At 38.3% G+C, this 17,982-nt stretch overlaps 1 protein-coding gene across 3 annotated transcripts in view; it reads left to right on the forward strand.

Moving 5' to 3' along the window:
- The window catches only part of DCAF5 (DDB1 and CUL4 associated factor 5), a 68,566-nt gene that overhangs the window by 34,892 nt on the left and 15,692 nt on the right, over window positions 1-17,982 (forward strand). For all 3 annotated transcript variants that reach the window (XM_042880261.1, XM_042880087.1, XM_042880176.1), the window contains exons 6-7: window positions 1,550-1,763; window positions 15,227-15,293. In XM_042880261.1, the coding sequence (XP_042736195.1) occupies window positions 1,550-1,763; window positions 15,227-15,293 (281 nt within the window). The remainder of the gene's footprint in view (window positions 1-1,549; window positions 1,764-15,226; window positions 15,294-17,982) is intronic.

Raw genomic sequence — 17,982 nt, forward strand, 5'->3', positions numbered from 1 at the left:
AGCCCAAATCTATGTTCTTCAAAAGTTAAACCATATGTCTCACTGCTCAAAGCAAGACAGTAAAACGTGTTAAAAATTTTTGTTGCCCAGCTTTTGAAACACTCTTAATTGGCTTTGAAAAGGCAATTTCTAGTTCTTTTGTAGCACCGCGGCTTTGACTGCTGAGTTAAAAAAGCAGGAGTAGGGTGTTTCTAGTGCCTTTATTAGGTGGAGTCTAGTCTCCTGTTTTGTTTAACTATGGCTTATTATGAACAATAGTTTTTTAACTTACAGTATCTCCTGTAACGATGCATGCTTCAACCTGTGTGGAATGTGCCTTCTCATACAAGCAGAGTGACTCATTTTTCACAGATGTTGAGGCAGAGAGCTACCTCAGAAAACATTATGTATTAAAACCAATGAATGACCTTCCTTCTAGAATTTGCAACTTATGCTCTGGTATGCACTGTCTGGTCCAGACAGTGTGTAAAAATTACAGCTCCTAATATACAAGATTTGATCGAGATTGCTCAGAACCTGTTAACAAAAAATCCAGATTCAGTACTTCTTAAGGAAGTTTCAGTGATCTATGAAGGAAAAAAACAAACAACCCACAAACTGACAAGGAAAATATCTTCTTTCTTAGTCTCCCTCTCAATACACATAATGATTTTGAGTAAAAGAACTGAATGTGTCTTTGAGAAAAGAGTCTGTGCAATGCAAGCTGAATTTCAGACATGCTATGGTTATCGTTAAGTTCCTGGATGGGACAAATTCCATATTCTGTTACGGTTTTAAAGAGAGAGATTAGAAAATCATGACTCTTAGTTTTTGTATTGTATGTGTCAGTAAGAACTGATATAGATAGTCTAGCTCTGGTCATGTAGCCTTATATGGAATAAGGAAACAAGCTATCTCAACCATGTGAGATTTTTAGGTAACAGTGTCATGTGTTAGCATAATTGTCCTGCCTATTTGTTCATGAAGCAAGGCTGAAATTAGCTAAGTGTCTTATTTTAGCATTTTTTGTAATAACTTGTTAGTAATGTGGCTTTTTTCAGCTGGAACTGATTTTATAGTTCAAACATCTTCCGATGCTCTGCAGAGATGTAAATAGAAGTGGAAGTGAGATAATAGTCAGAGAATCTGCAGTTGGAGAAAATACCATCTAGTGCCTGAGTAGAGGGAGAAAGGATAGTTTGACTTGGCTGGATTAGGGCACTGTCTGAACACAAAGAGCAGGGCCAGACATCCCAGAAATACAAGAATGACTGTTTAAGGCCTATGGTTACTCCGTGAGGCTTTGCTCCCATGCAGGAAATGTATATAGTACTTTTCACATCATTCAACTTCAGTCTTCTGGAGACTTAGCATTTTGAAAGTTTGTCATTCAGGTTTTGAATTAAATATGTTCAGGAATTGATGCTTTGTAGCAGAAGCTAGACAAGATTAGAGTTGATGGGGCCTATTTGTTTGAAATGACTCAGGAAAGTTAGAGATTTCTGTTTCTAAGCAGCTCAGTTCATATGTGCAGCACATCTCACTTGTTCCCTCTGTTTTTTTTTCCCAGTTCATTGCTGCGCTATGGTGGAAACCTCTCTCTTCAGAGTGCCATGAGTGTCCGGTTCAACAGCAATGGAACTCAACTGCTGGCACTGCGTCGGCGCCTGCCCCCTGTTCTCTATGACATCCACTGCCGACTGCCTGTCTTCCAGTTTGATAACCAGGGATACTTTAACTCGTGTACCATGAAGAGCTGCTGCTTTGCAGGTGATCGCGATCAGGTAATAAGCAATGCTCTCCAGAGTCTACAGAGCTTCTGGGTGTGGCTGAAAACACATTTGTTGGGGTTGTTTGGTGGTTCTTTGTTTGCTTGTTTCAGTTGGTAAAACAGGAGACAGAACATATGTAAGGTTATTTCAGAACTGTTTTGTAACATAAACTCTGAATGAAGAAAAATGTATATTAAAGCATGTGATACATTTTACCTCTTGGTTGACAGAAGGTTGTATTCATAAGAAAAATACTTGCTAAGCCTTTGTTAGGTCCTCTGAATATGATTTTTAGAACCATGACTGGACAATAGCATTCACATATGATAAGGAAGTGCATTACTTTCATTTCAGTATTGCTTTTGAGTGTAGTAGAGACAGTCCCGCCTAAATGTAAATATGGTGAATTTTAAAAATCCTTAATTCTTCTTTCAAATTCCCTTATTTTCTGTACTGATGGATCAGATCATAGATCTTTACTGTTCAGTGTTCTGCAAGTGGTGGTGGTGGGGGGTTATGAAGGCATGGTTTGTTCCTCTACTGACTATGGCAGAACTATGTCCCTTCTAATAGGTCGTTCATAAAGTGACTAACAGCAGTTTACATATTTCTGGAGCTCAACATTGTCCTTGAACAGCTGTATTTAATAACCAATAACAATGTTCAGGGACAAAAGATTTATTTTCAAAACACAATACTGCAAAACTGAAATCTGAAAATTTCTTTGTTATCATCAATAAAGGTCCTGCAGTCAGAACTCAGTTGTTAATTCTATTGCTGCTGCAGGAAGCAGAGTTGAGCTTTTTTTCACACAACAAGTAGAAAATACATTTGCGTCACTGAGCTTAACATTGTGACAAATGGATATGGGAAGTCTTTGTGTTGCATGCTGTTTCTGAGTTTTATATGGATTTTGGCAGGAGAATGATAATTCAATACTGAAATCATCTTGAAAAAATAGAGATATTTGCTGTAAAGAATGATAAACGCATGTATTGTTGAAGGAAAAAGAAAAAAAGAGTTGATGATTCGGGGTCCATTGTTTAGTAAGCCTGAAGATGGCACAGCTTTCTCTTCTAGAAATCAGAGTTAAGCCTGTGTACACTCTGACAAACAATCTAGCTACCTGTCTGTTACTGAGGGTCTATAAAGAAGCCTTAGCGTCTGTTTCGTTTAAGCACTTTTCTCATGGGTACAGGGTTATTTATTTCAATGGGAAGAATACAGCTGTTCTGTATTGGGCTGATGCTGCGCTTGGGAAGCATATATTTTTTTTATTTTTATTTTTAAAGCTGATGTTCTCTTGGCTGGGTGGACCTTTAATTTGGATAAGTAGCAATACACAATGGTAGTAGTGAGTTGGAAATCAGAGCAAAAGGAGCTCTATTTCCTTACACGTGCCATAAGAACCTAGGAGGAAAGATGAGATTTAATATGGGAAATTAGAGGTGTGATCTGATATTTAGATACAAACTTATACCTATCATTCAATGGGAGCCAAAGAAAGACAATGAATCTGCAGGAAATACCAACGTGGGCCATTTGTGTATGTCTAAACCTGTCCAGTAATGCTCAGATTCATCTGGTTATGTTTATCAGCAGTATAGAGGGTCCTTAGATGCTGTCCTTTACAGAGAACCCAATTTCATTTCCAGGTTTGTCTAGGTAAGAAAGTTAGGGCTGCAACTTGCTAAAGACAGACAAATTGAATAAGAAAGAAACCCAAACAGTATTTGTTGAGATTAGGTCTATACAACTAGTGTGCCTCTTCTTCTTGGTCCATTTTGTGAAAATGAAATAATGCATATAAGAACTGTCCCCAAAATTGGAACTACCAATAACAACAAAAAATCTGTTTCCAATTTAGTCTGGTTCCAGCCCCTGCCCCCTTCTAATATTGCTGTCTTTTGCCTTAATAAAGAAAGTCTTTCATTCGAGATCCATATGAAGTCCCTCCTGAGTTTCATAGAATTCCTTGCTTGTATTTCCATGTAGAATCAAAACTGTGTAGGCTAAGGTTCTTTGCGCAAGGGTTGTTTGAATGAATGTAGGGATTAAAAAAAGTTCTGTTCAGATTGTGAGTATCACTTGTGGTAGGAAAGATTCCTCAGAAGTTTTCTTTTGTTGCACCTCCCATATTATCTGTCTCTGATTTTTATTTTCATCTTCGTTAAACTGATAATTCAATCTTTTTTATAAGTGTCTTAAATAATTAGGTTTTAATATTTCATACATTGTCTCTAGTAATTTAAAAATGTAACTCACCATTGTTCAGGAACTATCGTGTGTTCTCTGGGTTATTTCATCTGATAAAGTTAGAGTTTTACTCTATTTTAACCTTAATGAGAGAAGGTATATCCTTAATTCACCATTGCTTGATGGTCATCACAGGTACTCAGCAGTTTGAATCAAGCTCTCCTGGCTTTCCACTCAAAAGGGAGCCTGCATCTAGCAGATTTGCAGTGATTTGCATACCACCTGCATAGCACCTGTGATGCAAGTAGAATTGAAACCTCTTAACAATGAAATACTCTTAATACTTTAAGGAACAAAAAAGCCATAAAGATTTGCGTGTTAATCCCAGTCTTTTATTTATTGTATTCTTTTATTATTTAAGTCTGAAGCAACACAATCTGAAGTGCTTTAAATGGTTTTGAGTTTTTACAGACATGGGGCAAGGGCTGCAGCATAAGCAAGGTAACAGATCTCTGAAGATGAAGAGAAGATGAACAGCTTTGCTGCTTTTTGTGTTTTTACATGGTGTTGTTTTCCTCCAAAAGCACTGTTGCCCTTGTCCAGTTGATTTGAAAACCAGTGAATAATATATGCAAACATTTTCTCTAGAAATGCCTCAGTCTTGTTTATTCCTACTACCAAAACATGAGAGGCGGTGTTCAGTTGGTGCTTTGTTTGCAGCCATTTATAATTCCTTCATTTGCTTCTCTCTGAACTGTCTTTTGTCTATGGTATGAGTGAAATGACCTCATTCACATGCCACTATTTTTTCCTCTTTTTGTAGGAGAGCTCTGATGTTGGTAGATAAATGTGTTCAAAATTGTATGCTGTTGCTGTATCCAGGAGCTCACTTCACAGCTGTGAAAGGATAAGAAGGAAGGATAAGATAGGCTAGATGGATCACGTGTGATGACCAGAGCGTAACTTGACCATCCTTCTGGTACAGGCATCCAGACCCAGATTTTTAAAGCCATTTCTTATTTATCTAACTCCCACTGATTGTGCAGTACACAAGTGTTGGTTTACATACAAATTATAGAATGTGTGAGAGTCTCAAGTTGTGTCAGTAGGACTGGTGGGGGACTTCTGTTCTACTTGTCAGCATCAGAATTTGGGAAACATTATTTAAATAGTAAGGATTTTTAGTTGATAGACAAGTATAGAAATTGTCTTGTTGGGTCTGAGGATTACAGGGAGTGTTGTGGAGTTTCAGGCACTCGTGTGTATTTAAGTGTAAGAGCTCTGTAGTGATGATGGGGGGGGGGGGAATCCTCAAAAAACTGAGAAAACCCTTCCAAACAAAAATAGACTAGAAGCTTTTCTTGCTCAATAGCTGTCATCTGTGTCACAGTGACAAATGCTATCATTTCATTGTGGTGTGTTGTTTTGTTTTGTTTTGTTTCTTACCTATGCAGTTAATGTGGGAGTCTGTAACACTTGTAGCTGTAAAAACTGCCTGCCTCAAGAAAAGTGGAGAGAAATAACTTATGCCCTGTGAATCAAACACAGTCTTAACTCTGGCATGCCCTCAGACATTACATCACCACTCAGCCTTTTCTTTTGGCATTACGCTGGTATAGGAGAGTTTCAGGAATGTACCACTCACAGCACTGCAGTCTGCTCCAAACCCTATAAAGTTACTGCCTTCATTATGTTCAAATCTGTGCACTAAACAGCCCTAGGTGGGGACAACTGAGTTTTGACACAACAGAATTATTACATGAACATAAACCTTCTAAGACTAGAATTGCCTGCATAGGTGCCAGAGGTCTTACATGGCTGTACACTGCTTTTCTAAAGAAATAGAACTTTTCTTTTGTATTCCTTTGTCATCTGATTTAAGGACCATTTATCTTTGGAAGTAATACTTATCAGTGTCTAGCCTGAAAAAGGAAAAAGACAAATCCTTTTTCTATAAAGTGTGTTTTGTTTCCTTTGCACAGAAGATTTCTTAATGAAGAGTAGCTTCCTGCAGTCATTACTATTTAATATATATGCAAAGCAGTCTGTGCAAATACTTTGCTATCCTTGGATAAAAAGAAAATTAGTATTTTTTTCTGTCTGAAGTTGGCATCTTTGAAGAATTAGTGATGAGGTGATATTTTGTTTTTACCGTATCTGTTTGGCACGTTAAATCATAGGTATGTGCATAAAATCACATGCGTATAAAATACATACATGAATAATGCATCTGGCTATGGATTCAGTTATTCCCCATTGCTTTGGGTGATTGACGTTTGGGAGGCTCTTCAGAGTCTGGGCCTTGGCAGAAGGAGCTGGGAGTTTCCTCTAGCCCTTCTGGTTCTGAACACCTCTTCCTCTGTTCCCTGGGGCATCCTCCCAGCCCTACTTCTTCTCTCTCTTCTCTTCTGAATTCCCACAAGCCCTCGGTGGGTGTAGTTAGAACTCTGGAACGTATGGTGTGAACTCAAAGGGAACCATTCTGAAACTGAATTTTAGAGCCCTAACTAGAAAAACTGAGATCCGCACGCATAGATGCATCACGGGAGACATGCAACTTAGTATAGCTCCCAGGAATGGGGAGAGGAAAGGGAAGGAAGAGTGAACAGAGAGTGCATTTTAAATATGATGAGCAATACGGACTACACTGGCAACATTTCTTACTGAACTATGAAACAAGACTACTCAGCCTTTTTTAGGTATTGAAAAAGTGACTGTGAATTCTGGATCATCCTGATGAATAGAATATTTGATTTAGCATGTCTTTAAAAAAGAAATGTAGCAGATGGCTGGGAAGAGCAAAACAGCAACTGGGGGACGTGCAGATTCAGCTACCTATAAGAGGAGTCCCCTTCATGTGTTCAGATAATGTTACTTTCTTTGGAATGTAATATTTTCCTTACCCTAAAAATCCGCAGTAGAAGTTTTGAAGGAAGTTGCTTTTGTTCATTAATAAAATCACTGTTATGGCCTTTCTGCATAGCAAAAAAGGTAGCTGTAAAAGTGTTGATGGATTGTTCCAAATGATGCTTCTGTAAGCGTTCAGAGCTGCCCCTGACAGAGTTGGCTGCTCCTGAGGCTAAGGATTAGAGGCTGGGAATACAACGTTTTGGCTTTGAACTTTATGTACTAGAAGCAATTTGTATTTCTCCACTCTCCTGTGTCATGGCTTTTCTTTTTCCAGTTCATGAGATAGGCATGCTTCGCACTGAGGAACAAAGCTACTGTTGTAAAATGCTTTTGAATGTACCTGCCTGATTCTCAGGCCAAGATGGAAATCTCTTAAGCTCTTGTTTGTGCCAGTTTGAACCCTCTTTAACAACAGCCTTCAGAAATGAAGGTTTCAAGCTGCTCTCCTGGCTTGTGTGAAAGAATATGGCTGTTCTCAAAGCAAATGTGTTCCTTAACACCACAGTGCTATGAGAACTAATTGTAAGGTGAATCTTTCGTAGTGTCAGACACTGCACAAAGGATAGGATTCAGGACCCAGGATTTAACGCAAGGAAGGATATGAAAGAAACATATGATTCAGAAAATAATTTATCTACTAAAAAGGGTAAGTTTTCTGAAACATACTCTAGTAGTAATTTTCCCAGTTATCTCCTCCTACTTTTAGACCTTGTCATCGGGACAGCATCAAGAGAGAACCACCTGCACAGGTGGGGCTGTGCTTTGCATCACACCATTCCCTCACCCTACCCTCTGATTACCTCACCTGGAGGAAGGAATTTCTTAGCAGAGGGCAGTGAGCACTTCTGAGACAAGAAGAGGCAGCCACTCTGCTGGGCTGCAGTGTGAGGGGACACACCAGGCAGTGTTGCATCGTGAGGAGAGGTCCTGTGTTGTACTTAAGCTCTGCTGGCCCCTGCCTGAACCCTGTGCAAGCTGGCTAAAATAAAGCCCAGGAATTGTACTGACCCAGGCTGCTACTGTGTTAAGAGAGCTACAAGGGTTGTAGGTGGGAGCACACCTATTGAGGAGGGCAGCAGATAATCATCAGAGCAGGTCTTCAAGCTGTGTTCAGTAGGAACTCTATACTGTAAGCTTAGATTCATCAGCATAAAGGAATAGCCTGACACAAAGATCAGGGCATGAAAAGAGACAGAAATATTTAGCCAACTGGCTTTTGTTTACTTCTTGGTTGCTTGAGGAAAGGGAAAATGCAGTATGTCTGCTTTGTGCGAAATCTTTTTATACTTCTGGAATTGCCCATGTCGCACAAATTGCATTATCTTGCTGGTGTGTGTATGCACACATCTTGTTGCTTTTTGATCAGAAAAAAAATGTTTTTTCTTCTCATAGAATCATTTAGGTTAGAAAAAACATTTCAGATGTTCAGTCTGACTGTCAGCCATGTATATGTCCTTAACTTGTTTTTTTGTTTTCCTGATCTGTGGGCACTCTGAACAACAAAAAATATGACATGGAAATAAATCTGTGGACTTTTGACTTGCAGAAAAGAGCAGACATAGCACTAAAATTTATTCACATTGTGAATTAAATATATATATCATTTAAAAAAATTGAGATGCTTGTACTGCTCTATGCATCTTATAAATGAGACTCTTCTGCCAAAGAAGCAGCAGTATTTGGAAAAAATAAAAGAAATTGATTATCTTTCATCAAGCATTTTTCATCTAAATGTGTAATGCATAGTGAGACCTTTATTTTTGGTCAAGATCTGTAATACGTATACACACAGTTATGAGTTGGTCCTTTTATTTCTTGTAGTTTGCTTTCTAATCTCCTTTGAAGTAGTTTCATAAAGAGTAGATCATAGAGTTTTTGTAGGCATTTTGTTTAGTTTAAGGATCAGTTTGTAACCTATTCTAGGGAACCTGATTTAGTAGGGGTTTGGACTAGATGATCTCTAGAGGTCCCTTCAAATGCCTACAATTCTGTGGGTCTCTATTTGGGCTTCCTGTTGCTCAGTGGGGGTGTGATTATGGTACTGTCTTTTGCTCAGTGCCTGCATACAAGGCATCACCTGTGTGACTGTTTAAAATAAGGGGGGACCTCTGGTCTTCTATCAGAATTGAAACTGGCCCCCAGTCTTAAAGGTTCTTTAAGTCAGATTGAGCACAAAATAGCCTAAGTCTTATTTCTTTAGGAAACCCTTCTCCTTTGGGAAAAATACAGTTTTTATATTCTTTGAAGTGCAGATTGCAGTGAATTTTCATCCCTGGATAAACAGTCAACATTTTTTTCAACTTCTTGTCAAGTTGGTGCAGAGAAGATGTCCAAGATATCTCTTGTGGTCAAGAGCTATTAAGACTTCAGCCTAGCAGACTTGCATTCCTGTCATTAAATATATTTAAGGCAATATATGGAGGCCTGTACTGCTTGCTTGTTAAAGGGGCTATGCAAAGCACTATCAGAACTCCTCCAAATTTTGGATACCTCTGTACTTCTTCCTTAGCATGTGAACGTTGATGTACTTAAAGAAAATAAGGAATGTCTCCCTAAAAGCCTGAGAAAAACTTTGTCTAATCTGATATTTCATGTTGAAAGTTTTGTTGGCCCCATTGAAAAAGCGATAGACGTGCTCAGGTGAATGGAAATTGACATTTAATCTCTTTCAGAGCTGATTTGTTGGCAAAATGGTAAGCAGCAGCATGGATTTGTGTCTCTCAGACTTCTTGCTGTCTTCAGGAGGAGTGACCCTAAGTTGGGCATTTGCAGACGCATGGCTTTTTCAGTTTGGCATCTCCTGTTAGTTACTTAAAATCATTGTTATTTTCTCTGTATTGTTACCCATGGTCTTACTCATCCATATATAATGGCATGATGATTGCATGTTTTTCTGTTGTGCATTTTAAGACATGTTCTTCTAAGTTCTTATTCTCTACTGCATCAGAAAACCCAACCCAAAGATCCACTCATATTTTTGGAAAAATGATCCACGTTTGCTGGTCCATTTGTAGGGCCAAAAGCTTAAAAATATCTCTGATCTTACTCATAAACAATTTTATGGAATTTTGTGGAAACAGGAAATGTGGATGTTGCAAATTATAGAATAAGGCTAGATATAATTTCATTGAAATACTCCATATTCAGTAGTACCTAAGTAAATGTAGCCTGTGGGATTTTGAAAGCTTTCAGAACAGCAATGGTAAGAATAAAAATAAATTCCCCAGAGTGCTAGTATTGCAAAATACAACGCTAATGCTACTGTTCAGAGACTATAGCAGCAACAGATTAGATCTCCGCTTATTTGTATCAACGGTTCTAATCTCCTTGGGGAAAGAGAAAACGAGACACGCTGCGGTGTAATGAGTGGGAAATACTAGTCCAGCGTAATTCTGCCAGATTCCTGATGGCAGTTCATTTTAAGTAGTTCATGCGTACATGAAGCTCAGACTGAATTTGTTCTTTCTCTAGCAGCCGACTCTAACCACGCCTGAGAGTTTTCTTCCTTCTAAGGCAAACTTCTGAATCAGCAGCTTGTAGTCATCTGGAAGCCTTTTCCTGTCATTGTTACTAACAGCTAGACATGGAAGCTGATTCTTCTTAAAATAATAATAATAAAAAATAATTACTAGCAACTACTTTTCTCTCTAATCTTACGTATGTGTGAATATGCTGAATGTTGTCTTCCTAAGTCCTAGTTAGATACAGCAGCAAAAATGCAGACAATGAAACAGGTGGTTTTAATATTGGTCTCTCCCCTCAGACATCTGAGCATCTGTACTCCTGGCCCAGTGTCTAGTCTGATGCAGAATTCTGCACAACACTGGTTTTCTGGGTTAGCTTCTGCTTACAGTTTGTCTTTTGAGGGGAGAGTAAAAGGGGAGTGCACCCTGTCTGTGCATTTACTCATCTTTGTGAGTGCATATACTTCTGTATCTTCTTAGCTTGCCTCTGTGATTATCTGGGCTTCTGTTCTTGAAGCAAGTCAGCAGAAGGTATTCTCCTAGGAATTACTCTTTGTACATCCCCTCAGGACCAAAAATCCTTGGGCATAATTAAAGGGGAGTCTAAGCAGCATGATGTTGTTTCATCTACTCCACTCCAAAGCCCTCTTCTTTCCTTTCTCTTCCTTTTAAAAAGTCTGCTCCCTTCCCTCAGGATTTCAGCCTTATTAACAAGGGGTTGGTGTACTTCACAGCAATTATTTCTTTGAATTCTCTGGTAGTGTCAACTGATTTTAATTTCTCAATCCTTATCCCATAGCTCTCAACTTGTGTGGGAAAATTATTGACTTATTGGTATGTTAATACTGTATACATGAAATAAAGATTTACACAGGTGATCATGTAAGCGTTAGTCCAGCTGTGCCCTCCAGAAGCCTTGGGTTTCTGCTGTGTCATGCAGATACTACTCATTGGAACTGACTTCTCTTTTAAGTGTCATGTCTGTGTCTAGGTTTAACAGCTTGAATGCCTGCTCTTGAAGCTTCAGCTGGCCATAGCTGTAAGGTTGTACTTCTGGCTGGCTCTCAGTCTCCAGCTGCAAAGCTGTGTAGTGCTTCCAGCAGTTCAGTTCTATATTGTGAGAACATCAAGAGAACATGCATTCCAGTGGTATCATTAACACTATAGGAGAATGGAAAACCATGCTTGCTGCTTCAGTGGTGGTAGTGAAAGACCACAAACTGTTGGGCATTTTGCAGAACATGCTGTTTCTGGGGATTACTAGCCCAGCTAATTATTGAAGTAAAACTTAAATTTCTGTAAAAACTTCACAGTTAACTGTAGTTTAAAAATAATCTATAGTTTAAAACATTAATCTTGTATAGAAGACTATATCAGTTAATTCTTCTGGCACCTACTGAGGGTTATCTTAGTTGCAATGTTAGACACAGCAACTTCTTCAGAGGCTGAGCTTCTTCCTTGATTAGACATAAATTGTAACACTGATGCTGTATTCATTCATCCTCATTACCTCCCAATGCACTTCAAAATACTTTGGCCATATTTACATTTGGTTGTTGCAAATGTTATAAAGCTACGAGGGCATGACTTAACTGAAGGACCTTATGGTGCTTTTAACAGAGATAGTTCATATCTACTTAGAGCTGGCTGTCTGAATGTGGTCCTGGGCAACCAAATCTTAAGTGACACTGCTTGAGCAGGATGACCAAAAGATGACCTTTGGAGATCTCTATTGATCTCAGCCATTATGTGAACGTGTGAATTAGTTAAAATACTGTGCCACTGTGTGAATCCTTTTTTATTACACTCTCCAAATTGTACACACCACAGAACTTATGCAAGTCCTTGTGCTGAACTACAGCTTATGTCTCTGTCTGCATGGCGAAGTTTGTCTTCCTGTTGGAATTTTCATAACGTTGTGATATACTGTAAAAATCCAGGTTGGTGTTTTCCTCACACTGCCTCTGCCCTCTGCAACCAAGCAAAGAGAAAAACACAAAAAAACATACCAAGGTTTTTAATTTTTTTTTTTTTTTTTTTCAATGAATAAATTGTGTGAGAAAAGAACTCAGGAAGCCACATTTTGTAAGTTGTGTCTCGGGGCAGGTGTTTTCAAACACCAGATCATGTTGTTCAGGGAGTTGTCTGGTTAAATTTTATATTTGAAAGGATAGAGATTCCCCTGCATCGCTGGGACATTTGTCACTTTCCTGAATGCGTTGTTCCTTAGTGCTCAGCTGGAACTTCACTTGCTGTGACTTGTGACTCTTGCTTCCTAAGCAATCACTGCACACCCTTGAGGAGAGTCATCCCTGACTGCTCTGTGTTCCTCTGGGCACTTAGAAGATTATTGGGGTCTGCTCCATCCCTTCACTTTCTCCTCTGGCTAAATAAGGCCAGTTCCTTTAGCTTTTCCTTATATTTTTATATAAGATATTGTGTGTCTTCACAGCCCCAATTCCCCTTCTCCACTTTGTCCAATTTATTAGTGTTGCTTTTCTGTCCACTTGGGTCCCCCTGACCCAATACTCAGATGTGGCTTCTCAAGGGACAGGTAAGGGGAATAATAATTTGACTTGACCTCCTGGTTACATTCAAGATAATGCAGTCAAATTGCCTTTAGTCCTCATTGCTGGGTGAAGACGCTTATCTTTTTTCCTCTAAAGAAAGAGAATATCCTTAATCAGGAGTTTTCAAAGGGCAGTGAGTGGCTTGCCAGATTTCCTAGAAAATTGGCCATTGAGTTTACAGCTCAAACTGTGTTTTCATCTGCAAATCAAAGGATACTCTGTCACATCTGGGCCTGTCACTGTTAGGCTTGTTTGATTTATTGCATAAAGTGGTAAATTGTTCTCATATTAAGGAGTTTGAACTTTTTAAAAAATATGCATTATGGTCATAAGTTCAAGATACTTAGCATTTTAGAAGTTATCATTTATCTTAACGTTTTGCAGGCAAACTAGTCATTGCTTTAACTGCTAGACATAACTTTAACTGAAGTTGCAGTGGTTGGCAACTTCATAACTTTAAGCAAGTTTTTTTTTTTTTTTTTTTTTTTTTTTTTCTCTTTAAAGCATTCATTTTCTGTGTAACAAAATGTATGAGAGCTGCTTTCCTTCTGGTTGCTGGGAGGTTGCCTATGAGAGCCTTAATTTGTGTAGATCTGGCACCACAGTTCAGCCTGCTGTGGTCTAACATTTACAAGCAGTCAAATGAAAGGGGAAGCATGTATTCCTGGCACTGTCAGGTCGTTTTGGCAGAGGTTAGCTGTGTAAGTGCTTGGACATGTTGACTTGCAGAAATTGCTTTTTTGGCTTGGAAAGGAAGGGTCTATGAGTGATGCAGAACTAGTGCACACAAGCTTTTAATGGGACCGGTGTTTGATCAGCGCTTCTTACCTACCAGAAACTGAACAGAATTGCATTCATAAATGCTTACTCACATCCTTAGTCTTTAAAAATAAAAGAGAGAAGAATGGTTGGATTGTGATAGTTGGAGACCAGAGAAGGAACTTCATGGCTGGTAATTGCATTTTTTGTGGCTGGAAACATCCAAACTCTGCAGGAATGTAATTAGCATTGCAAACAGAATATATGCAAATTTGTATCAGCTTTCTCCAAGTTGGTATATATTTTTTTTGTTTATTTGTTTCTCAGTCCTATGTTATTCTTGTCTTCTCACTGCTTGATGATACTTTGCTTGATGAGTTTATGTACCCCTGGAGAATGAAAGACAGAAACCAATTATATTTCAGCCAAATAAAACAATTTTCTTTCTTATCAAAGGTTAGAAAAAGGATGGTCTTGCTCCATTTATTTCTTTTTCTTCCTTCCCTCTGTTCAAATAGTTATAATAATAAAATAAAAAAGCATCTTTTTGACTGCATTGATTAAGCACAAGTTGCAAGTCTGTTGAGGATGGTAGATTTACTCTCTTGGTAACTCTCTTGGTGTATACACTCTCTTGGTGTATAACTAGAATTGGTATCTGTCTGTGTTTCTATGACTCTGTAATAGAAAGGGCTAGGTTGGAAAGGACCATAATGATCACCGATGTCGTCTCATCACTAATTTGGGATTTACAGTTCACTGGAGACGAGATATCTGAATACATGGCACAGTTTATGGCCCCTTGGAACTGAGGGGATAAGCTTTTTTCCATGTGAGATGTCAGCTGTTATTCCAGTGCATGTTTGTAGTAGGGCTATTACAGATTGAGTATCGCCTAAATCTTTCATCTGTCTATCTCCTCAGAGTAACTGCAATCAGGAAAAAAAAAAAAAAATATATATATATATATATATATATATATCAGTGTGATTCACATATTTTCTTTTGGTCTGAGTGTTCAACTTTGTTTTTATTCAGTGTTCAAGAATCCCTCCATCACTGACTGACCTTTGATGGTCTCTAGCAGACTGCCATGAGCCATGCACGTTGTGCTTATGGGTAAAGGATGTGCTGGCTCTCTTTTTGGGTGCATGTTTGAAGTTTTCCTTTGTAGTTCAAGAGCTAAGGGGGAAAAAAGAACAAATGACGTAACATTAAAAAAAAAAAATTAAAACATTAAAAAAAGACAAGTGTTGCAAACTACAAGATCAGAGATTGATCTAGGCTTGTATGCATTAAAGCCAGTCATAATCTATAGCCTTATTTAGCAAAGAAGCCATACTTTTTGGGCACTGGGTGTTAGATATATGAAGAGTACTTTTGAACTTTGGTCCATTTACAAGCATGAAGCATTATTCTGTTGCACCTTACCCCTATCTAAGTTGATCAGTGAGGTGTAATGAATGAGAAAATCATTTTGCTTTCTTTCTTTTTATGTTTGGAGAACCCAGATTAAAAAATAACTTAATTCAGGTGTTACCTTGTGGTAAACTGCTTTTATTTTTATTCTTAACAGTACATTCTGTCGGGCTCTGATGACTTCAATTTGTATATGTGGAGGATTCCTCCAGATCCGGAAGCAGGTAAGTTTTTGTTTTGTTTTTTAATTATTATTATTATTTCAGAAACTTGGGTTTAGGTGGAGAATGTGTCTGACATACTAGTTTTCATTTTCTACAATTGCTGTTTTCACTCAACCACTATTCTAGAATTATTTGAGTGAAACCTGTAAGGGTGGTAATAGGCTATGCTATGTGTATCAGTGATATAGTAATTTTCTTCTTATTTCTGTTCCAATATAACTACCATTTAAATCTTCTAGAGGAGCTGATGAAGGGGAGGAGCTATGGCTGGAGGCAGATTTGTCTTTTCTCCCTCCTGTCTACCAACGTTGCTGCTCCTAAGCTGAGCTTACTTTCTGAGCTCACTGAAATATGTAGGGTCTTGCTAAGAAATTTCATCCCAGGAAGAAGCTTGCAGTATAAAATGCTTTTGGGTTTCCAAGCTGCTCCTTACAGTTCCAGTACATTGGTCTGTTCTGTACAGTGCACCTGTCTTTTCCTTTCCTCCTACCCCGGAGCCACTGAATTCTACTACAGAGCAGTTATTCTCCTGGACTTTCTGAGTGGAGGAGTGCTGTTGCTGGTAGAAATTACTGCTTTGGGCTATTTTTGAGGGTTCTCAAGGTGGGGCAGATGTGAAGAGAGTAACTGTAGCAAAATCTGTGTAAAAGAATTGAAGAGCTGATGTTGAGTAAAGAAAAGCAACAGGCTGGGATGCAACAATAGCATTGCAAATGCCACTCTTGGTCAGTGCCTGATGTCATACCATTCCCTAATATGTAGAGTTTGGCAATACAGCGTCATCCGTTATTACCTCTGGGCCATACAATGTCAGCATCTCTAAAATGTTGGAGTGGTTTTGTATTTTCATTAAATCTCTGTGTAAATCTACTGTTTCTATTTTGAATGACTTTCACAATTTAAATTGTGCATCTTAGTGGTATTAAGAACAACCAAGTGTTATTTCATGATTTTTGAGGTACACTAGCAATAGTGAGAGCAAATTACAATCTGCCATGGAGTTGAAGTGAGAAGATCTTGTTTCATTTTAAAAGGCCACTCATCACCACTGTTTAATCGAAGCTAGAGGATAGTTTGCCTCTTAAAAGGTTTGGTTACCAGTAGAGTTTTGAGTAAATTGTCATTTGAATCTTGGATTGGTAATTCAGTGAACATTTGGTGTTGCTGTCCAGAAGTTCGGAAGATGGTCCTGTTAAAAATGCCAGTTCCTCACCCTAGTGTCCTTTACTATAGATTTTATAGAAACGTCCCTCTGCTTAGCTTTTAATTTGTATGATTCTCTTTGTCTTATTATATTTTTGTTAATTATGGAATTTCCTGCTCTTTAAAACAAATGTTACGTATGTTTAAATATTATTTATCAGAAAGTTTTCATTTGAGCACGGTAGAATTACATTTTATGCCTGTTACTGTACTTGTCCTGACTGCATTTATAAAATTAAGATTTCTGGGTTTGGCTGTAATGCTCCCAATTTATTTTATTTTATTTTTTGCAGATGATAAACTTTTTATCTGGGATCTTTGCACAGAGTGGTAGCTAGAATTATTTAAAACAATGTCATATGTGTTTCAGTCAGCTTTTTTGTTTCTGATTCTTCTAACTTGAGGAAGGGTGTCAGTAAACTTGCAACATTTCAGTTACAAAATTAATTACTTAATGTCAATTGCCTTCAGTACTTGCTTAAAGGGGTTAGAAGATCCTGTGGTAGGAACCCACGTGTCTTAGAGAACTGCTCAGTTTACATGAGATTTATTGGAAGATTTTGAAAAGGCTGATGAGCTTTGTAGACACAGATGAGATTTTTAGACACAGAAATTCTGTTTCTGTGGCAAATAACACATTACATGTCCAAGTCACCTGTGATAGTCTTCTTGAAGCTTTTCTTCACTCAGCTCTTGAAGGGTTGGACCTGTTTTAATTGTGATGAAGCATCCTCTTTAAAATCTGATCCTGTGGCTCACAGTAGTTCATCTGGAGAGTATGCTCAGCTTCCTTCTTGGAAAAGAAGTCTTGTTATCGGGTGTGGAGACCTTAGAAACCTTCTGCTTGAGGGGAACGCTCCTTATTTTCACGTTCTAGCTTAATTTAGGAACATATTTGGGTCTGTGATATTAAGGGGTGGAATGTGGTTTTTCATTTAAATACTTCACAAACTGGACAGGATGATATAATGTCCTTTGGTCACTGTTTTAAATAAAAGTAGTGCCCTAACTGATGTCTGTTGAATTCAGGCACTTGCTACAAATATTTACGGTACAGCTCCCTTAAATTATATCACTTACTAGTAAATAACTTATTTGCAAGTATAAATCTTTTTAGAGATTTTCTCCTTAGGAATAGCTCTGAAACAGATCCCTTTGGTTATGCTCAGGTATAGCTACTACTTGCTATCTAAAGGCTAGCAATGTTACTAAAAAAAGGTAAGGAATGGAAAGAAACACACCAGTCAAGCAACTGCAAGTTTATTTCATGTTGGAGGAATCCAGTTACCTGCTTTGTAAATTTGCCTGGAAAATTGAGCAAATTCTGGCATTTTTTTGCAAATAATCACAATTCAGAGATGTCCTACCAGTAGGCTGCTTTGAGTTGTTCTCCTTCAGATAGAGATTCCTCCGTTGGTCTTGTTCAGACGAGTTTTTTAAGACAGGATTTATGTGAAAACTGGGGAGGAGGAAAAGGTATTCCCTA

The sequence above is a fragment of the Lagopus leucura genome, unplaced genomic scaffold (assembly GCF_019238085.1).
Source record: "Lagopus leucura isolate 7727_CA_CO unplaced genomic scaffold, USGS_WTPT01 Super-Scaffold_1, whole genome shotgun sequence".
In the NCBI taxonomy this organism is placed as follows: domain Eukaryota; kingdom Metazoa; phylum Chordata; class Aves; order Galliformes; family Phasianidae; genus Lagopus; species Lagopus leucura.